The sequence below is a fragment of the Lepidochelys kempii genome, chromosome 16 (genome assembly GCF_965140265.1).
Source record: "Lepidochelys kempii isolate rLepKem1 chromosome 16, rLepKem1.hap2, whole genome shotgun sequence".
Lineage (NCBI taxonomy): Eukaryota > Metazoa > Chordata > Testudines > Cheloniidae > Lepidochelys > Lepidochelys kempii.
The window spans coordinates 4,982,456-5,006,330 of NC_133271.1; the positions used below are offsets into that span (position 1 = coordinate 4,982,456).

Below are 23,875 nucleotides of genomic sequence, written 5' to 3' on the forward strand. Positions count from 1 at the left end.
CTTGTACAATATTTCAAACCTTCTGCCCCTGCCTCGCTCCGCAAATGCTCTGAGACCCTCACAAGACAATATCCCTGCCCTTCGGCTTTCAGCTGAGTGGCTTGGTTGTGGGGGCAGGGGAAGGTCTGAGTTCAACCCTTCTCTTCACTGTGTATGAGGGTTGCCCTAGATGCATTTTTCTTCAGGCCGCGCTGTATTTGAGACAAGGTAGCTGGAAGCTGGCAAACCTTTGCCAGCTCTTTCCATGGTACCAAGCCCGGTGACAGCTGTATTTCGGCTCCCAGCTGTTAACCTCTATGAGGGATCATTTGCTGCCTTTACTTCGGGGGGCTGCCTGGGCCAAGCCACTTTGGCCGTTGCCCCTTCCATTAATGCTTACGCAAGGCACCACCTTGGCAGGGGCAGCACAAACGCACCCACGCCAGCCCACCCCTAATGGCCAGTTCCCCGGGCTAAGGAGTCCGGGGTCCCAATGGAAGGGGAAGTTCAGCCTCTGCTGAAGCAGCCAGCTAGTGCTGGTTACAGCGGTCGTTTTGCATTGATTTGAGGGTAAAGTCCAAATTAGCAGGGCAGGGCAGGGCCCGGGGCTCAGGGCCAGGGATCAGAATGGACTGCTCATCTGTATGTCTCCAAAATATCCAGTTGCAAAAATAAGCCTCAAATGTAAAAACAGAGGCTGACCCATGAATGGCCAGAGGGGAACATTGCCTGTGAGGGATAATGATAATCCCCAGCTGTTCTACAGCATCAATTGATCTCAAAGCACTTTACAAAGCAGGTCAGAATCATGATCCCCATTTTGCAGATAGGGAACCCGCGCTTTCTGTTAAACAGCGATGATCCCCAGTGGCCACTTCCAACCAACCCTTTGAACTGCCCTTCTACTTTTCTGCATGTGTGTGTGTGTGCAGGTGACTTTTAAAATGAGCATCGATTTGAGACGCTACATCCCTGCCATTCTGGTGGCGCTGGCTGTGTCTTCATCCATCGTCTTCATTCTCAGCCTGGTGAGGATCCAGAATGTTTCCTTACCACCTAACAACAAGGTGAGTCCCTGAGCTACAGAATACAGAGGCCAGTAGCATTGTATGGGTGCTTGTAAGTTTCAGTGTTTACCAAAAATTTTATAAGTTAATATTTTTAGCAACAAGCAAGAGTGCATGCCATAGCTTTGCAGGTATAGACTTCCCAACCTCCCTGCATACTGAAGAAAAACTGAAATACAGGCAGAACTCACATGTGTTTGAAAAATACAACAGATCACACAAGAAATTGTAGAGTTATTGTTACTGCTATTGGAACGAAAGGCCCCAGTCAGCATCAGGGCTTCATTGTGCTAGGCACTGTACAAACTTCCAATCAAAGACCGCTGTTTGGCCCAGCTGGGCAGAAAAGAACATAATTTTGTGCCTTTACAAATTAAGGACCCATCCCAGTGCCATCTCCAACGCTCAATCCCAGCACGTTTTCAAAAGGACTCTCACACTGTGACACACTTGGTGGAGGTGCAGAAATTAACATGGAGATGGAACATTAGGTGCTCAACCCTCTGTTTAAATCCACGCAAGCCCAGCTAGGGAGACCAGATAGCAAGTATGAAAAATCGGGACTTTTTGCAAGGAAGGGGGGAGGGGGGATATAGTTGCATATATAAGACAAAGCCCCAGTGTATCAGAATGGTCCCCGTAATATCAGGATGTCTGTTCACCCTCAGCCCAGCAGGACTGCCTGGATAGGAAAGCTAAAGAAGAAGGCGGCTATATCTACTCTGCTACCGCTTTGGGGCAACATCAGAAGTAGACATTCTGTGCGAGATCATTTTCGTTCACTCCCAAGTTTCTCCTTCCTTCTACTTGATCCTACAACAGCAATGCTCCAGCTGTGGTCTGCAGAGACTTGCTGGCGGCGCAGCGGCAGGCAGCTGCTCACATGGCTCCAAGGGTGTGACTACACTGCCCACGTTACAGCGTGGCCACGCAGAGCTGTGACACGGGCAGTGGCTCCCGGCGACGGGGCACTGTCTACATTGGTGCTTTTCAGGGCTGAAACTTTTGTCGCTCGGGGGTTCTTTCACGCCGCTGAACAACTGAAGTTTTAGCGCTGAAAGTGGCAGTGTAGACACAGCCTAAGTCTCCTTATTTCTGGCCGCCACATCCCATAAACATACAGCTTAACGTACATCTAAACTGGGACTTTCTGAGAGCTCAGGTGCCCAGCCCCCGTTGACTTTCAAGATTTGGCCACCTAAGTCCCTTACATCTCTCTGGAAATCCCAGCCTAAAGACTTTCCGAATGTTACTTTTTCATGTAAACAGTTGTCATCGTTGCCATAGAGATGTTATATAACCATGAGTGGGAGGGGAAGTGGTCCCTGAGATAGCAAATGGGAGATCAGGTGGCCCGTGTGATTATGAATTGGAGGAGGTGTCCCTGAGATAGGAGTCCAGAGGGGCCAGTTGTGGCTCACCACGAGGAGGGCGGGGGAAAGAAGAAGAAAATCCATAATTCCAAATCAGTTAATCTCTTGTGGTACCACATATACTAAAATGCTTGCCTCATACTCCTATGGATCTGGCATGGTGTCACATAAAGGCAGCGTTAAGGTTGTGTGGGTACCCTAAATGTGCAGTTTCATAGCTTAACATATTTTGATTTCTTTTAAGTGTAACCTTAACTCTGAACTTCCCAGGTTTATAATTCTTGGATTTGGGAATACTTACACAATCCTTGTGATGCATTTTACCCTAAATTACTCATATGAACTCTCAACCTTAACTCTGTCTTAGCATAGTTTTTGTCTGGGAGTCTCTAGTAAGCTGTGACCCATGCTTTGAAAATTTCTGAGAAACCTCTGTCCTATAGCAAAGTCCTGTAACACATCAGAGCCTCTGTAGATGCCACAGACATAGAATTGCACAGATCTGAGTTTGTGATGTTGAAAATGCTGCATGATGGAATGGTTGGTGCAGTCACAGAGTGAAAGATGGATTGCTGAGAAGAAATTCTGGATTCTGGTCTCAATGAACATACGGGTGTTCTCAATGAGCACTGCAGTGACTGACCTTCCCTCAACCCCAGACATGTACAGAGCTGAGCACATGGAGGCGGGGTGGGGGGGAGGGAGAGATTACACCGTCGTAGCCTGCATTCTGCGGGGGTGAGCTCTTCAGGCCTAGGGCTGTCAATATGGCATCTTTGAACCACACTGACAAACATTAAACCAACAAAGGAAATAAACGATCAATAAAACCACAACAAAGAAAATGCAGTTGCTCCGATGGTGTAAATTAGCATCAGTTTGTGGACTGCAGGGGCAGGGCTGGAAACTGGTTGACTTCAGTGGCATTAGCCAGTGTACATTAGCTGAGGCAGCATGCTCTAGGGACCTGCCTGTTTCTACTTTACCTTCAACTAAAGCATAGGTTTTAAGGTTTTTAAGGCCCAGCTTGACAAAGCCCTGGCGGGGATGATTTAGTGGGGGTTGGTCCTGCTTTCAGCAGGCGGTGGGACTAGATGACCTCCTGAGGTCCCTTCCAACCCTGATATTCTATTATTCTATGACATCAGAGGGCCCATTCAGCTAAGGAGAAGAAGCACATGCCTCTAACTCTCACTGACCTATCTCTGAGCAAACATTAGTGCAGGGAGGATGGAAGGGTCCAGTTTCTGCTCTAGTTTACCTGACCCATGAGGTCTTGGTTATGCCTTCCAGTACGGGATGGTGTTCGACGCGGGCTCATCCCACACCTCTCTGTTCGTCTACCAATGGACATCTGACAAAACAAATGACACTGGAGTGGTCAGCCAGATGTTATCCTGTAATGTCCAAGGTCAGTATGCCTGCCCTGCTGTGAGGGAAACACCCTGGGCTCAGGGCTCCCCTGAGATTTCTTATGCAGCAGGACACCTGGGTGGTGGAAATATTGGATGAAGTGTAAGAGTTTGGTGAACAAGTCTCTTCCACAGAAGACGATCGTGCCCTACTGACACTGGGGAAGCACAGTGGTTACAGCAAGAGTTGCTGCAGCTAGGTTGCCTGAAATCAAGATTCCTGTTTCCAGTTGCTCTCTGGCACCATGCACCGCCTCTGGGCACAGCAAACCAACCTGACCTTGGGCTTTGGGGGACTTTTCAGTGCAGCATCCAAAATCTCAGCACTTCGGGGTGCACCACAGCTAGCCACAGGTGTCTATCTACACAGGCAACTCAGCCACAGAGGTGACACTGCATGGAGAGATGAGTACACAACGCTTATCCCTCACCCCTCATCTGGATTCACTTATAATGGGACAGACAACAGAACCCACCTCTAGTGACCCTTCATTTATTGTGAGTGGAAGCCCAGGGTGGTTTCATGGCATCTGCACAGGTTTTCACTCCTCTTATAGTGATGGGACACACCACCAGAGGCAAGGAACACTGTGACAACCCCCTTGGAATGCAGGAATTATCACTGAGTTCTGCATTCCAAGAGGGTAATCACCTCCCTTTCCTTCTCTGCTCTGGCTGAGCAGGGGATAGGAACATTGCCACTACCCATGACAGAAGAGATAGGGAGGAATCCCTGGCTTCCAGTCTTGCTCCTCACTGGGAATGAAGATATGGCTCTCCAGAGTCTCCCCCCGAACCTGCCAGCACTCACTGCAACAACTGTGGTGAAAGAGCCCTGCCAGCTCTTATGTTCATGGCGCACACACACAGAGCAGTTAAAATGTTCTTGCTGGAAGGTTACAATGTAACTAGGGCTGTCGATTAGTTACAGTTAACTCAAGAGATTAACTCAAAAAAATTAACCATGATTTAAAAAATTAATCGCAATTAATCTCAGTTTTAATTGCATTGTTAAACAATAGAATGCCAATTGTAATTTATTAAATATCTTGGATGTTTTTCTACATTTTCATATACATTGTATTCTGTGTTGTAATTGAAATCAAAGTGTTTATTGTTTTTTATTACAAATATTTGCACTGTAAAATGATAAACAAGAGAAATAGTATTTTTCAATTCACCTTATACAAGTACTGTAGTGCAGTCTCTTTGTCATGAAAGTGCAATTTACAAATGTAGATTTTTTTGTTACATAACTGCACTCAAAAACAAAACAATATAAAACTTCAGAGCCTACAAGTCCACTCAGTCCTACTTCTTGTTCAGCCAATCACTAAGACTAATAAAGTTGTTTACATTTACAGGAGATAATGCTGCCCTCTTCTTATTTACAATGTCACCAGAAAGTGAGAACAGACATTTGCACTTTTGTAGCTGGCATTGCAAGGTATTTACATGCCAGAGATGCTAAACAATCAGATGGCCCTTCATGCTTCGGCCACTATTCCAGAGGACATACTTCCATGCTGATGACGCTCATTAAAAAAATAATGCATTAATTAAATTTGTGACTGAACTCCTTGGAGGAAAATTATATGTCCCCTGCTCTGTTTTACTCTCATTCTGCCATATATTTCATGTTATAGCATTCTCGGATGATGACCCAGCACATGTTCATTTTAAGAACACTTTCACTGTAGATTTGACAAAATGCAAAGAAGGTACCAATGTGAGATTTCTAACCAAACCAAGGTTTAAGAATCTGAAGTGCCTTCCAAAATCTAAGAGAGATGAGGTGTGGAGCATGCTTTCAGAAGTCTTAAAAGAACAACACTCCTATGCGGAAACTACAGAACCCAAACCACCAAAAGAGAAAATCAACCTTCTGCTGATGGGATCTGACTCAGATGATGAAAATGAACATGCATTGGTCTGCACTGCTTTGGATTGTTATTGAGCAGAACCTGTCATCAGCATGGACGCATATCCACTGGAATGGTGGTTGAAGCACAAAGGGACATATGAATCTTTAACACATCTAACACCTAAATATCTTGTGACATCAGCTACAACAGTGCCATGAGAACACCTGCAAATGTAAACAAACTTGTTTGTCTTAGCAATTGGGTGAATAAGAAGTAGGACTGAGTGGACTTGCAGGCTCTAAAATTTTACATTGTTTTATTTTTGAATGCAGTTTTTTTGTACATAATTCTACATTTGTAAGTTCAACTTTCATGATAAAGAGATTGCACCACAGAACTTGTATTAGGTGAATTGAAAAATACTATTTCTTTTGGGGGTTTTTATAGTGCAAATATTTGTAATAAAAAATAAACATAAAGTGAGCACTATACACTTTTTATTCTGTGTTGTAATTGAAACCAATGTATTTGAAAATGTAGAAAACATCCAAAAATATTTAAATAAATGGTATTCTATTATTTAACAGTGCGCTTAATCGTGTAATTAATCACGATTAATTTTTTTAATCGCTTGACAGCCCAAAAAGTAATACTACTTTATTTCTTAGAATTCAGAACAATAACACACAAGAACCCCAGAACAAGAGAGAATAAAGCAGCCTGTTCCCTAAGGCAAACACATCTCACTCCACCTCGCTGTAGGCTGGGTGTTTGCAGACAGACTGCTGAAGCGTCAGATTGCACACTTCCTTACAGAGCTTCTGACCTGCAAGCACCACCAGTAAAACCCCAGAGGACTCAAAGTGATCACGTACAATTACAAAACAGCTTTCAGTGCACCGCTCCACCAACCCCCTGGGCAACATAGCATGAGATCTTGTACCAGAATGTAACTGGTAGAGCAAGGCTCATAAGCTGCTGTAGGGCTTTTCCCACTTCCCTGCAGGAGGGACTCTCGCTGTGCAATAATTTCTCAGGTTAAATGAGATCTCCCTGATGTCAGTTTTTGAGTGGTGCTAGGAAGGGAGTTTGAGTCAAGAAGAAATCCCAGGCTTCCCGTTAGCAGGCAGGACTGGGCCCTGGAGTCTTTGCTTGCTCACCTGTTGCTAAACTTATCCCGCATTATTTTGGGGAGCTTGAAACAATACAGTATCTCTGCTTTTTTTTTCTGGGCCTGTTTCCTCTTTTGGTCTCCATGAACAAATGGCTGCAATGGGGGCAAATGAATGCAGATGCCTCTGCTGAGCGGGGACTCTGTGGCCTGTATCTCTGCAGCAAGCTTCCTATGTAGGAGTTTTGACCACAGGTTTGGGTACTGTGCTGGCATGGTGAGAAGCACTCAAAGGTTACAGGTGGCCCCTGCAGCACAGAACTATGCCGTAAGGACACAATATGGCCCCCTGTGATCTTACCTCCCGGTAGAGGGAAGCCAGGGCTAGTCTGTAATGCAAATAAAGAGGATTCATTATTGAAGCTTCTGGACACAAGCAGACCCTGTGATTCTGCTTGGCTGCCTGGCTTCCAGAATAACCCAGCCTGTGCTGCCTAGTGCCAGGGGGTCCCTGTCTTCTGGCCTGGAGTGAGAGACTGCCCACTGCAGCACACCCTGCATGCCACCTGGCTCCTTCCACCTAATGATCATGCTTCAGGAGGCAAAGCAGAGAGTTAAGTGACATGGTTACTGAGGGATTCACAGCAGGTTACCCATCACACTCCCATGAGGTACCAGGCCTCAGCCCTTACGTCCTCTCATTGAACCCTGCCCCATCCCCAGTCACTCTTATCGACATAACTGTGTTCCAGGACCTGGCATATCAAGCTACACCAGTGACCCTCCCAAAGCTGGTGAGTCCCTCCGGAGCTGTCTAGAGGATGCCCTGAAGGTCATTCCTGATGAGAGGCAGAGGGAGGTACCAGTTTACCTTGGAGCTACAGCAGGCATGAGGCTGCTGAGGTAATAACACAGCAACTCCTGGGTAAACAAAAGGCTCTGTGGTGACACGACACCCCCACCCAGTATGGCTAGAACAAGCTCAGCACTCACAAGCACCCTTAGCTCCCGTTCTGGCACCTAAAAAAGAGACCAGATCCTCAGCAGAGCTCAGCTCACTGGGTGCATGCTGGGTGCTGAGCTCTCCAGAAAACTTGGCCCTGACTGGGGATGCTGAGCCCTTGGGCCTCTGGCCCTGGACGTGGCAGCAGGAGGGAGACATTCACTGTTAATGATTTTTAAGTGGAAAGCAGTTGGGATACCAGCCACCAACATGGAGTCTCCCTCACTGGACAGACCCCAGGTAGAGGTGGCAGTGAGGGGCAGGTGGGCTTGAGGATTTTGTGGAACCTTAACTTTGAATTGTTACTTTCAAAGCATCATCCTGAATTTGGAATGACATACATGGCCCCCCATACTATACTGTGTGAGCACTGCACAATCTTTAATGTATTTATCCTCATGAGGCAGGGACATGCTATTACCCGCATTGTACAGATGGGAACTGAGCCCAGAGCAACTAAGTGACGTGCCCAAAGTCACACAGGACTGCTGCCGTGGTGGAACAGGAAAATGAACAGAGGTCTCCTAAGTCAAAGGCTAGCTCCCTAACCACTCCCATAGTCTTTTATAACCACAAAGTTACAATGTGTTTACTGTATTTAAAGATTTTGTCTGGGAATAGACGGTGTAATTGTAGCTTTTAATGAGTTCCCCCTCAGATGGACAGCACCCTAGCAATAGTCCTGTGGTTCTCTATGGTACTTTCTTTGTCCATTACTTTGTCACAAAATTTAAGTTCAAAATGGGGAACAAGTGTCTGCTGCTGTGAGGCACCTTGGTTTAGCTCTGACACTTCATGGACAATTTAGCAAAGCTGATAACTTACACGTTTTTAAATCCAGACTGCATGTGTCTCTAAAAGATATGACCTAGGAAGCTTTTCAGGAAAGTTCTATGTCCTGTGGTATAGCAGGTTAGACTATAACTATAGGTTGAAGTTTTAAATCATGATTTGAGGACTTCCGTAACTCAGCCAGGGGTTAGGGATCTATCACAAGAGTGGGTTGGTGAGGTTCTGTGGTCTGTGATGTGCAGGTGTTATACCAATAAAATAAAAACCAACAGGATCTTATTAAAGGGGAAAAGGCAAAATACCACATTTATTGTGAATACAGAAAGAATCATAGTAAGCAGCTAGTTATAGCGATAACATTCCATTCCATTTCATATTTATTCACACATTCATTCATACACACACACACAGGTTTTGCAAGGTTGTTATCATAGTTACCAGCCTTAGAATTGCTCATGCCAAGGCACTGGCCAGGTGGCCTGGACACGAGGAGGGAGCAGGGCCTCATCAGATGCTCATCTGATGCTCCTGGAAGTTGGTTTGCAGAATCAGACCCCAAAGTTCTCACTTTCTAGAGTCCATTTTTATAGGAATTTCTTCCTACGACAGTCTATGGGAATTGCTTCTGAATCAATCAGCAGATGGCACATTCCTGACGGCTCCGTGCTGCCAGATGTTATCTTGTTCTTTGGTTCTCCCATTCTTGTGGCTGTTGGGTGGATTCCAGTCTGCCCTCCGGGGGTCCTCTGGTTATTTCCACTTGATGCCTTCTTCAGCTGATGGACACTGGATTCTTAGGCTGGCACCTCCCTGATCATTCAGTTGTTATCCACACCAAGCATTCATCCACATACATCCTGTATCTCTATTTTAATCACAATTGTTAACAAAGCGAGATGAATACAACAAAAGGGCGGGGAGTCTCTGGGTGGTGTTTCTGTTGTTACAGAGTATTGCTTTGAGTCTCTCTCTGTGTGAGTAGTTGTTGTTACAAAGAATTGCTTTGAGAACAGACTCTGTCTTAGAATGTACTAACACAAATAGCAGCTTGCAAGTTTCACACATAGAGGGAGAGACACAGTACCAAAAACCAAGAGACCTTTTAATTAGTAATACCCTGGAATTTAAACTATGGGGAATCAAACTCATTTGTGATTTTAATACAGAACTTCTTTAATATGATCCAGCACAGGAGGTCCAACTAGATGAGCACAATGGTCCCTTCTGGCCTTGGCATTCATGAATTTCGCATCACTTGGAGTCTTTAAACCAAGGTGCATGTCTTCCAAAAGAGACACTCTAGTTCCGCTGCAAGTTCCTGGGCCTGATGCAGGAATTCCAGGCCCTGTGCTCTGCAGGAGGTCACACGAGAGCGTAATGATTCCTTCTGGTCTTAAAATCTATGAATCTATGAAATACTTAAAGCAAATAAAGACAGATGCTATGAAACAATTATACAGAACCTGGGGTGAAGTTCCATGAAAGGAGAGCAGTGTTATTTTTACCTTGCTTTTATCTACGTCAGGAGTGGGCAAACTTTTTGGCTGGAGGGCCACATCAGGGGTGCAAAACTATATGGAGGGCCAGGTAGGGAAGTCTGTGCCTCCCCAAACAGCCTGGCCCCTGCCCCCATCCGCCCCCTGACTGCCCCCCTCAGAACCTCCAACCCATTCAATCCCCCCTGCTCCTTGTCCCCTGACCGCCCCCTCCTGGGACCCCTGCCCCTAACCACCCCCCAGGATCCCCCCCCAGGATCCCACCCCCCATCCAACCCCCCCCACTCCCTGACCACCCATCCCATCCAACCGCTCCCTGCTCCCTGTCCCCTGACTGCCCCCCAGATCCTCCTGCCCCTTATCCAACCCCCCTGCTCCCCACCCCCTTATCATGCCTCTCAGAGCAGCAGGAGCTCGCAGCCATGCCACCGCATTCCCCAGCAGGAGAGGTGGGCCAGAGCTCCGGCGGCGCAGCAAACTGAGGCTGCGGGGGAGGGGAGACAGCAGGGGAGGGGCCGGGGGCGAGCCTCCCCTACCGGGAGCTCAAGGGCCAGGCAGGACAGTCCCGCGGGCCAGATGTGGCCCGTGGGCCGTAATTTACCCACCTCTGATCTACATGATTCTAAATCAAGACAAAAATGCAGTTTGGGTTCAGTTAACAGAAAGAGGCACGAAAACCCACCAGTCTCCTGCGGTGTGGAATGTTTGCTGCAGAAATCCAACGTCTGTGAAATAGGATTTCCTGGCATTGTCTCACTGCTGTGACTTTGCACACCCTTTAGCATGAAAAACAAATCAGCTGCAGACCTGGTCCTGAATGAAGTTGCTAAGAGCATACGACAGTATCCTGTGAATTTCCATGGGGCTCGGATCATTACAGGGGAAGAGGAAGGCGCCTATGGCTGGATCACCATCAACTATCTGCTGGACTCCTTCACCAAGGTGTGGCTAGTGGGAAATGGAAACACCCATCTCTGCTATTGTTATTATTTTAGATTCTTAAATGCGTAAGTTAATTCAGGCTGATGAAAGGTACTGGATTGACAGCAGCCCACAATGATAATGCCCAGGAAGGACTGGATAGAAACTATCTAACTTTGCATGGAGGCTACGGCACCAAGCAGCCGTCAGATGGTAACAACTTTCAGACTCGTTACTGCTAGTAACATAGGGGTGAAAGGTTCCTTATCCCATTACAGTATCAATCCCCAAGCCTGCCAGCTCCCTGTATTCCAGTATGATGTAATATCATTCTCAGAGGATGTATCATTTAAAAACCCCATGACCAATAAGCTATTGACACCTCAGTACAGCAATTATCCCAGAGACAGTATCAGATGACACAGACACAAACAAACCTGCCATTTTTAAGCCTACAGATGAAAGAGAAGCAAAAGTTTCCCTGGTAAACACAAAAAGGAAATTAAGGGTCACTCCTGGGTGAAACCAGATCAAATTTCAGTTCCAAGTGTTTTCAGAGGCTATATTTTCAGATTCTGTAGGCAGGTGACTTTTGCAGTGCAGTTAACCCCTTCTGTTTTATTCTATTTCATTCAATTCAATTTGATTTTATACTGGTTCTTATACAGCCCACATCCCATAGGAATAACTCAAGACTGGAGCTGTCTCTCCATGTGATCCCTGTTTTGTCTTGGCAGTATTCTCCCAGACAACGTGACTGGATCCATCCTCAATCAGCCAAGATCCTGGGTGCACTGGACCTTGGAGGAGCATCAACCCAAATCAGCTTTATCCCCATTGGTCCAATTACCGACCAGACAAAAGCCTCTAAGTTCATGCTCTATGGGTTTAACTACACTATCTACACACACAGCTATCTCTGCTATGGACAGAATCAGGCGCTGAAGCAGCTGATCCTGAAAATAACAGAAGTGAGAGAACATTTGGTGGCAGTTTGACTCTACCCTCATTCTATCAATGGGATTTTGTTTCTATTAAATGCAAATGGGAGCGCACGGAGAGGCATCAGAGGGGATTTAGCACCTGCAGCAGGCTCCATGGGGGTGTGGGGTGAGGAGCAGCATCTGGTATAAAGCAGGCCTGTGGAGGGGAGCAGGAGTTTGAAGCGGGGAAATTTTTCAAGATCTCTCTGGGAGGCGAGGAGAGAAGCAGGGGCTTGGCTGATGGAGGCCTTGTAAGGCAGGAACAGTGGGGAGAACAGGAAGGGGTTGACTGATGCTGCCCTTCTGAGATGTGCAAGGGAGGAGGAGGAGATGCCATCTCCAGAGGTTGCAGAAATACCTACGGGCTGTGGGGACCCTGAGCTAGAGCCAGGGCGGGGGGCTTGTCAAGGCGGAAGACACTGCCAGGGTTCAGGGACTCTAGCATTGTCTACCATTCAGCCTCCTGCTTGAAAGGGATTCAGTGGGGATCACACTCACCTTAGAGGCCACATGGCCATGAGGGTTTGTGCGTGATGCCGAAGGACCTGAATTGCACTTTGCCAGATGAGCTGGGGAGGCTGCTGGGTCTCCGAGGCTTGGCAACACCTGTAGCCTCCAAGAGCCCCTGCACTCTTCTCCCATGTAGCTCAGTGTGCATCCAGAGCCGCAAGAGGCTTGCATGAGAGGGAAAGCAGGGGGCTGCAGGTGCACAGATAGGTCTGGGTCTGACAAAGCCAACAATACATCTGATGATGATACAACTCCATAGTAAGAAGCCCCAGCAGCTGGGCCAGTGGCCTTGAAAGGAAAATCTCTCACTGAGCTGCCTGCCAGTCCTGTCTGACTCCCAGTATGTTCCTATCCCTAGCTGGGATGCCCCATCAGGTTTAATGAGGGCAGGGGATAGGAATGAGTCTTCACTCTACGAATGACCATGTGATTTCACTGTTCCCAGAACATGATGGTCCAGGGCTCTGTTAATCACCCTTGCTACCCTGAAGGATACCAGGAAACCATCAAAGCAGCTTCCATTCACAGCATCCCCTGCACGGCCTCTCATCTGCTGACCCTGTCCCAAGCCTCCTGGAACGCCACGCTGGTGGGCACAGGGAATGCCACTGAGTGCCGTATGGCCATCAAACAGATCTTCAACTTCACGGCATGTGGCCAGAGTCAGTCCTGCACATTCGATGGAATCTACCAGCCTCCGGTCAACGGGGAGTTCTTTGTAAGGCAAATCCTCTCTGACCCCTCTTCTGAACAATCTCTAAACCCTTGTTCTCTTTGAGTGCCCCTTTGTGCCCCTTCAGAGAGGCTGAGTGTGCCTCCCTCACAGCCCCTAATTGCCCAGGACTGAGCTGGAGCCCCAAACTCAGATGCAGCAAACCCAAACCAGCCCTTTCAGACAACTGTGCATGGCTGACCAGGGTGAGAAGTGCATCTCACCACACCCAGGAGCATTTCAGGCTGGCTGCTGCCCTGAGCAAAGGGAATGCAGCTTCTTATGTGCCAGCACAGAGAGGGAATGTGTATTGCAAAACAGAAATCATAGCACTTTTGAGAATGGAGTGGTGACCTGGCCCAGGGTGACCCTTCACTTGCAGTGGTAGGTAAATGGAAGGGAGAGGAACTTTCCAGGGAAAATTTCAACTTTGTGTTGAATACCCCAGGGTTGGGTTTTTGGGGATGGGTGTTTGTTTGTTTGTTTTGAGATTTGTTGATCACAATGACGTCTTATTTCAGTTTGTGGAAGCAAATTTAAATATTTCATTTGGCTTGGTCAACATTAAACGACATCCTCTGGAGCTGCTGCTGTGACATGCAAATTATAGTTCGGGTGTCTCATGCCCCATTCTCCTGTCGGGGCTGGACTCTCTGTCTGGACTCTCATTTCCCATCCCATTGTCTCCCCATTCTTGCTGGTGCATCATGGGAGTCCCATGGAGGTGTAGGCCGGCTGGGTTGCACAGCCCATGGAGGAGAAAGGGGATGAGGTACCGGAACTACAATTCCCATGAGGCACTGAAAATTTCTGAATCAAAATTGCCAGTTTGTGGGTGTTTGTGTAACCTTTGCGTGTGCTAGAGTTCACTTCATAGCCTTTCTCCAGTGCCCAAAACAACCCACAACTCACAAAGAAAAGCAGCTGGAGACCCAGAATTCAGCCTCTAAGGGTTTTCAGCCAGGAGATTGCACAGGGTCAATCTCCCCACATTCAAGTCCCAAAATGAATTAATTAAGTGCCTACTTTATAAAATCTTATAAAGAAACATAATAAATAATAACTTAGATTTTAAAACATAACATGGCTATTTTATAATCCACATACATTATCTTCACAGTTATACATAAAGAAAACAAATCTAAACAGATCAGTCCACACAGAAACACTGTGAGAAGAAACTCAGGGCTGGTCTCCACTACTGGGGACACTGTCAATTTAGCGGGTCTAGTGAAGACCCACTAAATCGATGGCAGAGCACTCTCTGGTTGACCTCGGTACTCCAGCTCTCCGAGAAGAGTAAGGGAAGTCGACCAGAGAGCGTTTCCGGTTGATGCAGTGCAGTGAAGACACTGGGGTAAGTCAACCTAATCTACATCGAGTCCAGCTACGTTATTATAGAATCATAGAATATCAGGGTTGGAAGGGACCTCAGGAGGTCATCTAGTCCAACCCCCTGCTCAAAGCAGGACCAATCCCCAACTAAATCATCCCAGCCAGGGCTTTGTCAAGCCAGGCCTTAAAAATCTCTAAGGATGGAGATTCCACCACCTCTGTAGGTATTCACGTAGCTGGAGTAACATAACTTAGGTCGACTTACCCCCATAGTGAAGACAAGCCCTCAGAGTTCCCAAAAGCTTAGGTTGAGTTCACCTGAGTTTCTGATTACCAAAGTTACAGTCTGCTGAGTCAAAAGCAACATCTTCCCTCCACTTGCCTGTAGGAATCTTCAGCTGGACTCCATGCAGACTCTTCCTCCTCCTCTGCTGACATCACTGTTAGCCAGTCAACTAACTGATTAACTCAGTAAAGTATATTGATTTTGAAAAAACCCTGTTACAAGAACATACAAAACTGAGACTAGCAAAATAGAAATGACTCCTTCCCCATTATCACATTTACACAAAAGTTGGTGAATTGCACTAGTTGAGACAATTTAAATAAAACAGGTTGTCTAAAATCAAGCAACATTCCAAGTATACAATTAAAATAAGAGAAATTAACTTTCCCTCCCAATTTCCGCTTTCTATAATTAACACTGCCCATGCTTCCCTGCTGGAGGGTTAACAACATCATCGAGTTAGGGCAAACAGCTGCTTCCTGCTCCTGGGCTCAGCTTCTCCAGCCTGTACAGAGCACATGGCCTTGTGCAAAGCCCTGCCCTGACCACTCGCCCTCATGGAGCCTGACCCCAGCAACAGGGAATGGAGCAGACCCAAACCAGCCACACCCAATTCCAGAGGCTTCTGGGTGGGGAGTGCTACATCCGCCTAGCAACAATGACCCAGACACAACTCACTGGTACCCAGCCCCCCGAACAGGTCTCTTAGAGATATCTCCCTATTAGCCACATGGGTGACATTTGTTTTTTCCACAGTCAAAATCTTCCCTGGAAACCAGACACTTTTCATGAAAAACTATGTTAAGTCTAAAACCCAATTTTCTGTCGCAAAATACTATTGACAGAAGAGTTTCAACCAAGCCTACCCCTTCATCCCTTTAAACTTGGAAAGCATCTCCTTCTCCCCCTGACAACAGTAATGCTTAGCACTTACAGCTCAGTAATGCGAAAGCAGTTTACATAAGAACATGTGCTCAATTATCCCCAAATTACCCCTTGGGACACAGACACAAAGAGGGGATGGGATTAGGGTTGCCAACAGTTCGGTTTCTCCCAAACCATCTGGGTTTCGGCAATAATAATAGATGTCTCGAGACATCTAGACAGACGTATGTGCAGTGCTGGGGAGGAGCCGGTGGTCGTGGTACATGTAGGTACCAATGACATCAGGAAGGATAGGAGAGAGGTCCTGGAGGCCAAATTAGGCTGCTAGGTAAGAGATTGAAGTCCAGGACCTCCATAGTAACATTCTCTGAGATGCTCCCTGTTCCACGCACAGGGCCAGTTAGACAGAAGTGCAGGGTCTCAATGCATGGATGAGATGATGGTGTAGGGAGGAGGGGTTTAGATGTATGAGAAACTGGGGAAACTTTTGGGAAAGGGGGAGCGTATACAGGAAGGATGGGCTCCACCTAAACCAAAATGGAACCAGAGGGCTGGCACTTAACATTAAAAAGGTCGTAGAGCAGTTTTTAAACTAAGGACTGGGGAAAAGCGACAGGTGCGGAAGAGCACGTCGTTCAGACATCCCTTAGGGGAGGATCTATTAATAGAGTATCTCTATGTCCTTGTGAGGAGAGGATGGAAAAAGATAAAATACAGGCAGGGTCTGATCAGACACAATCAAATAAAAAAAAGTCCCATTCAATTACATCGTATAATGGCAGACAGCTAAAGGGACACAAGTTTTTAAAGTGCTTATATACCAATGCTAGAAATCTAAATAATAAAATGGGTGAACCTCATATTAAATGAGGATATTGATATAATAGGCAACACAGAGACTTGGTGGAATGAGGATAATCAGTGGGATACAGTAATACTAGGGTACAAAATATATCGAAAGGACAGAACAGGTCGTGCTGGTGGGGGAGGGGCATTATATGTGAAAGAAAGCATAGCATCAAATGAAGTAAAAATTGTAAATGAATCAAACTGTGCCATAGAATCTCTATAGATAGTAATTCCATGCTTGAATAATAAAAATATAGCAGTAGGAATATATTACCGACCACCTGACCAGGATGGTGACAGTGACTGTGAAATGCTCAGGGAGATTAGAGAGGCTATTAAAATAAAAAACTCAATAATAATGGGGGATTTCAACTATCACCATATTGACTGGGTACATATCACCTTAGGATGGGATGCAGAGATAAAGTTTCTTGACACCTTAAATGACGGCTTCTTGGAGCAGCTTGAACACACAGGAGGAGAGGCAATGCTTGATTTAGTCCTAAGTGGAGCACGGGATCTGGTCCAAGAGGTGAATAGAGCTGGACCGCTTGGTAATAGTGACCATAATATAATTAAATTTAACATCCCTGTGGCAGAAAAAACACCATAGCGGCCCACCATGGTAGCATTTAATTTCAGAAAGGAGAACTACACAAAATTTAGGAGGTTAGTTAAACAGAAATTAAAGGGTCCAGCGCCAAAAGTGAAATCTCTGCGAGCTGCGTGGAAACTTTTTAAAGACACCATAATGGAGGCTCAACTTAAATGTATACCCCAAATTAAAAAACATAGAAAAGAGCCACCGTGACTAAACAACAAAGGAAAAGACGCAGTGAGAGGCAAAAAGGCATCCTTTAAAAAGTGGAAATTAAATCCTAGTGAGGAAAATAGAAAGGAGCATAAACACTGGCAAATGAAATGTAAAAATACAATTAGGAAGGCCAAAAAAGAATCTGAGGAACAGCCGGAAAAACACTCAAAAAGTAATGGTAATTTTTTTTTTAAGTACATCAGAAGCAGGAAGCTGCTAAACAACCCGTGGAGCCACTGGACGATCAAGGCGCTAAAGGAGCACTCAAGGATGATAAGGCCATTGCAGAGAAAATAAATTCTTTGCATTGGTCTTCACAGCTGAGGATGTGAGGGAGATTCCCAAACCTGAGCCATTCTTTCTAGGTGACAGATCTGAGGAACTCTGAAACAGATCTGAGAAACTGTCCCAAACTGAGGTATCATTAGAGGAGGATTTAGAACAAATTGATAAATTAAACAGCAATAAATCACCAGGACCAGATTGAAGAGTTCTGAAGGAACTCAAATGTGAAATTGCAGAACTCCTAACTGTAGTCTGTAACCTATCATTTAAATCAGCTTCTCTACCAGATGACTGGAGTATAGCTAATATGATGACAATTTTTACAAAGGGGTGATCACGGCAATTACAGGCCTGTAAGCCTGACTTCAGTACCAGGCAAACTGGTTGAAATCATAGAATCATAGAATATCAGGGTTGGAAGGGACCTCAGGAGGTCATCTAGTTCAGCCCGCTGCTCAAAGCAGGACCGATCCCCAATTAAATCATCCCAGCCAGGACTTTGTCAAGCCTGACCTTAAAAACTTCTAAGGAAGGAGATTCCACCACCTCCCTAGGTAACACATTCCAGTGTTTCACCACCCTCCTAGGGAAAAAGGTTTTCCTAATATCCAATCTAAATCTCCCTCACTGCCACTTGAGACCATTATTCCTTGTTCTGTCATCTGCTACCACTGAGAACAGTCTAGATCCATCCTCTTTGGAACCCCCTTTCAGGTAGTTGAAAGCAGCTATCAAATCCCCCCCCATTCTTCTCTTCCACAGACTAAACATCCCCAGTTCCCTCAGCCTCTCCTCATAAGTCATGTGTTCCAGTCCCCAATCATTTTTGTTGCCCTCCGCTGGACGTTTTCCGATTTTTCCACATCCTTCTTGTAGTGTGGGGCCCAAAACTGGACACAGTACTCCAGATGAGGCCTCACCAGTGTCGAATAGAGGGGAACGATTATGTCCTTCGATCTGCTGGCAATGCCCCTACTTCTACATCCCAAAATGCCATTGGCCTTCTTGGCTACAAGAGCACACTGTTGACTCATATCCAGCTTCTCATCCACTGTCACCCCTAGGTCCTTTTCTGCAGAACTGTTGCCGAGCCATTCGGTCCCTACTCTGTAGCGGTGCATTGGATTCTTCCATCCTAAGTGCAGGACTCTGCACTTGTCCTTGTTGAACCTCCTCAGATTTCTTTTGGCCCAATCCTCCAATTTGTCTAGGGCCCTCTGTATCCTATCCCTACCCTCTAGCGTATCTACCACTCCTCCCAGTTTAGTGTCATCTGCAAACTTGCTGAGGGTGCAATCCACGCCATCCTCCAGATCATTTATGAAGATATTGAACAAAACCGGCCCCAGGACTGACCCCTGGGGCACTCCACTTGATACCGGCTGCCAACTAGACATGGAGCCATTGATCACTACCATTTGAGCCTGACAATCTAGCCAGCTTTCTATCCACCTTTTAGTCCATTCATCCACCCCATACTTCTTTAACTTGCTGGCAAGAATACAGTGGGAGACCATGTCAAAAGCTTTGCTAAAGTCAAGGAAGAACACGTCCATTGCTTTCCCTTCATCCACAGAACCAGTTATCTCATCATAGAAGGCAATTAGATTAGTCAGGCATGACTTGCCCTTGGTGAATCTATGCTGACTGTTCCTGATCACTTTCCTCTCATGCAAGTGCTTCAGAATTGATTCCTTGAGGACCTGCTCCATGATTTTTCCAGGGACAGAGGTGAGGCTGACTGGCATGTAGTTCCCAGGATCCTCCTTCTTCCCTTTTTTAAAGATGGGCACTACATTAGCCTTTTTCCAGTCATCCGGGACTTCCCCCGATCGCCATGAGTTTTCAAAGATAATGGCCAATGGCTCTGCAATCACATCCACCAACTCCTTTAGCACTCTTGGATGCAACGCATCCGGCCCCATGGGCTTGTGCACGTCCAGCTTTTCTAAATAGTCCCGAACCACTTCTTTCTCCACAGAAGGCTGGTCACCTCCTCCCCATGCTGTGCTGCCCAGTGCAGTAGTCTGGGAGCTGACCTTGTTCGTGAAGACAGAGGCAAAAAAGCATTGAGTACATTAGCTTTTTCCACATCCTGTCACTAGGTTGCCTCCCTCATTCAGAAAGGGGCCCACACTTTCCTTGACTTTCTTCTTGTTGCTAACATACCTGAAGAAACCCTTTTTGTTACTCTTAACATCTCTTGCTAGCTGCAACTCCAGGTGTGATTTGGCCTTCCTGATTTCACTCCTGCGTGCCCGTACAATATTTTTTAATAACTATAATAAAGAACAATATTGTCAGACATATAGATGAACACAATTTGTTGAGGAAGAGTCAACATGGTTTTAGTAAAGGGCAATCATGCCTCACCAATCTACTAGAATTCTTTGAGGGGGTCAACAAGCATGTGGACCAAGGGGATCCAGTGGATATAGTGTACTTAGATTTTCAGAAAGAAAAGGAGTACTTGTGGCACCTTAGAGACTAACCAATTTAGTTAGTCTCTAAGGTGCCACAAGTACTCCTTTTCTTTTTGCGAATACAGACTAACACAGCTGTTACTCTGAAACCTTAGATTTTCAGAAAGCCTTTGACAAGGTCCCTCACCAAAGGCTCTTATGCAAAGTAAGCTGCGACAGGATAAGAGGGAAGGTGCTCTCATGGATTGGTAACTGGTTAAAATATAGGCTAGGGTAGGTATAAATGGTCAGTTTTCAGAATGGAAAGAGTAAATAGTGGTGTCCCCCAGGGGTCTGTTCTGGGACCAGTCCTATTCAACATATTCATAAATGATCTGGAAAAACGGGTAAACAGCGAGGTCGCAAAATTTGCAGATGATACAAAATTACTAAAGATAGTTAAGACCCAGGCAGACTGCGAAGAGCTACAAAAGAATCCCTCAAAACTGGGTGACTGGGCAACAAAATGGCAGATGAAATTTAAATGTTGATAAATACAAAGTAATGCACATTGGAAAGCATAATCCCAACTATACATATACAATGATGGGGTCTAAATTAGCTGTTATCACTCAAGAAAGAGATCTTGGGGTCATTGTGGATAGTTCTCTGAAAACATCCACTCAATGTGCAGTGGCAGTCAAAAAAGCAAACAGAATGCTGCGAATAATTCAGAAGGGGATAGAAAATAGGATAGAAAATATCATGCTGCCTCTATATAAATCCATGGTATGCCCCACATCTTGAATACTGTGTGCAAATGTGGTCTCCCCATCTCAAAAAAGATATATTGGAATTGGAAAAGGTTCAGAAAAGTACAACAAAAATGATTAGGGGTATGGAACGGCTTCCGTATGAGGAGAGATTAATAAGACTGGGACTTTTCAGCTTGGAAAAGGGACGGCTTAGGGGAGATATGATTGAGGTCTATAAAATCATGACTGGTGTAGAGAAAGTAGATAAGAAAGTGTTCATAGAATCATAGAATATTAGGGTTGGAAGAGACCTCAGAGGGTCATCTAGTCCAATCCCCTGCTCAAAGCAGGACCAACACCAACTAAATCATCCCAGCCAGGGCTTTGTTTACTACTTCTCATAACAGAAGAACTAGGGGGTCACCAAATGAAATTTATAGGCAGCAGGTTTAAAACAAGTAAAAGGAAGTATTTCTTCACACAATGCAGAGTCAACCTGTGGAACTCCTTGCCAGAGGATGTTGTGAAGGCCAAGACCATAACAGGGTTCAAAAAAGAACTAGCTAAATTCGTGGAGAATAGATCCATCAGTAGCTATTAGCCAGGATGGGCAGGAATTGTGTTCCTAGCCTCTATTTCCTAGAAGCTGAGAATGAGCAACAGGGGATGGATCACTTGATGATTACCTGTTCTGTTTATTCCCTCGGGGGCACCTGGCACTGGCCACTGTCCAAAGACAGGACACTGGGCTAGATGGACCTTTGGGCGGGTGTGTAACAAATGGGGGGAAGTGCTCTCGTCTTCTTCTCTCTCAGGCGGGTGTGCTGCAAATGGAGGAGCACCTCTTTCTTCCACACTCACAGAATCACAGACTATCTGGGCTGGAAGGGACCTCAGGAGGTCATCTAGTCCCACCCCCTGCTCAAAGCAGGAACCTCAGGAGGTCATCTAGTCCCACCCCCTGCTCAAAGCAGGACCAATCCCCAATTTTTGCCCCAGATCCCTAAATGGCCCCCCTCAAGGATTGAACTCACAACCCTGGGTTTAGCAGGCCAATGCTCACACCACTGAGCTATTCCTCCCGCCCACATGTGCAAGGGGTGGGACCTTCTTCTCTCTTAGGTACCAGTGCAAACAAGGGGACTCTGTACCCCAATCTGAGCATCCAAATAAATATAGCGAGGAGTCTTCCCTTTCCCCCCAGCTGTACATGCAAAAGGGGGAGCTCCCTTCCCCTGTGCCCCAGAACAGGTTTGCTGATGAAGCAAATCTACCAGTGTGTATGTGTGTGTATGTGTAAATGAAGAAGTTCAAGTGAGTGTTTGTAAATGAAAATCCCTCTGTGGATGTGCAAATTGTGCTTATTACCCCTAGGATGTGTGGGAGATGTACCTCAGAGGTGGCACCTCCGGGGCTGGGAGGGAGAGGAGCATGTGATGGGGCGGGGCATCTGGAGAAGAGACAGAGAAAGGGGCGGGGCCCCAGGGATCTGGTTACCAGCCATGAAAAAGGTGGCAATCCTAGACGGGATTTCTCTGAGCTCAAAAAAGGGAGAAGTGCTGGAGCACAGCTTGCAGGCCGGTGCTTTATGCACAGGATCATACTCCACAAAGTCAAGCCAACAATGGAATCCGTGCTCAGGCCTCCTATTGACCTCTTGGTTTCTTGCTTTTCAGGCCTTCTCTGCCTTTTACTACACCTTCAACTTCCTCAACCTGACCAGTGGGCAGCCCCTGGCCATTGTCGAAGACACTGTCCAGAAGTTCTGTGCAAGAAATTGGACAGACGTACGTGCTGTGAGGGGGGATGGAAGCTACAGGGGCCATCTGTGGGGATTGCAAAGCAAAGGGTCCCAAGAGGGGAGGGGGAAGGGAACTCTCACACAAGGCAGGCCAGGGTTATTGAAGGGGTAGGTGGTATCACCAAGCTCAGTGCCCTGGGAACAGTCAGAGGGCCAGTGATCTCTGCTCTGAGTTGCCCATGGGGGTGCAGGCTCAGTTCCTAGGCCCAGCCGCTCTCCCCAGGCTGGCAGGAGCCTGAAGCCCTGTGGATGCAGCATGCTCCCACTCTGGTGGGAGGCAGCGCATCCTGTCACTCCATGGCACCCTTTGTGGCAGCCAGAAGCCATGCTGATGGGCTCTCAGTTGGCCACCATCAGGAATGAAATGGTCCCGAGTGATCAATTTAAATCAAGGGGAGGGGACAAAACTGCCCAAAGCACCATCTCCCTCACCTAGAAAACATCCTGCAGCTTCCCCAGGATGACCAACGTCACTCCCACGCAGGGCTGAGGAGTGGGAATGGCCAGTCAGCACCAGAGGAATTTTCACTGCTGAGGTTGCACGTACCCAGCTGCTGTGCTGTACAAACCCTCCTATCTGGCCTGGCGCACAGGGACGCTCTTAGGACGGATCCAGCCTACGGAAGGGGGGGGCCCTGTTGGGGTGGGTGCACAGCTCCCTGGCTGGGGAGAGCAGGGCAGAGTAGAGACAGGCTGGACATGGGTCCCGCTGGGGACAGAGAATGAGGTCATGGCCATGTTGTACATGATTAACATTGGGGTGGGGCAGCCATCCCAGTTGCCCGATCACAGCTCATTTGATGAGTTAGGAAATACCTGCCTGGTCGATGAGCAAGCATCTGTCTCTGAACCCGAGAGAGATGCGGGCCACCAATCCCTCTCTCCACACCCCAGACGGTCAGGGAGCTGCCAGGACAAAGTCTGCCCCTGCTGTAGGCTCAGAGCTCCTGTCACACTGCTGCCATTAACACCCCTTCTCTCCCCTGTGCTGACTGTTCACCCCCCAGTTGAAATCCAGCTACCCCAAAGAGAAAGATCAAAGGCTGCGAGAGTACTGCGCCAACGCCAACTACATCCTGGTGCTCCTGCTCGACGCCTACAAATTCAACCAAACCAGCTGGAGCAGCATCAAGTTCCAGATGAAGGTGAGCAAGAGTCCAAGTGCAGAGGCTGGGAGGAAGAATTGCACGTCAACCTGCTTAGAGTCAGCACGGCTCAGCTGATGGTGCAGGTGCTCTC

General features: G+C 46.8%; 1 protein-coding gene across 3 annotated transcripts in view; it reads left to right on the forward strand.

Annotated features, from left to right (window-relative positions):
• The window catches only part of LOC140899057 (ectonucleoside triphosphate diphosphohydrolase 8-like), a 62,288-nt gene that overhangs the window by 31,542 nt on the left and 6,871 nt on the right, over positions 1–23,875 (forward strand). For 2 of the 3 annotated variants that reach the window (XM_073313798.1, XM_073313799.1), the window contains exons 2-9: positions 912–1,046; positions 3,713–3,830; positions 7,560–7,710; positions 10,881–11,040; positions 11,757–11,990; positions 12,958–13,230; positions 22,512–22,622; positions 23,644–23,781. In XM_073313798.1, coding sequence (XP_073169899.1) covers positions 924–1,046; positions 3,713–3,830; positions 7,560–7,710; positions 10,881–11,040; positions 11,757–11,990; positions 12,958–13,230; positions 22,512–22,622; positions 23,644–23,781 — 1,308 coding nt within the window. In that variant the 5' untranslated portion in view covers positions 912–923. The remainder of the gene's footprint in view (positions 1–911; positions 1,047–3,712; positions 3,831–7,559; positions 7,711–10,880; positions 11,041–11,756; positions 11,991–12,957; positions 13,231–22,511; positions 22,623–23,643; positions 23,782–23,875) is intronic. The other variant, XM_073313800.1, reaches the window with a different exon arrangement.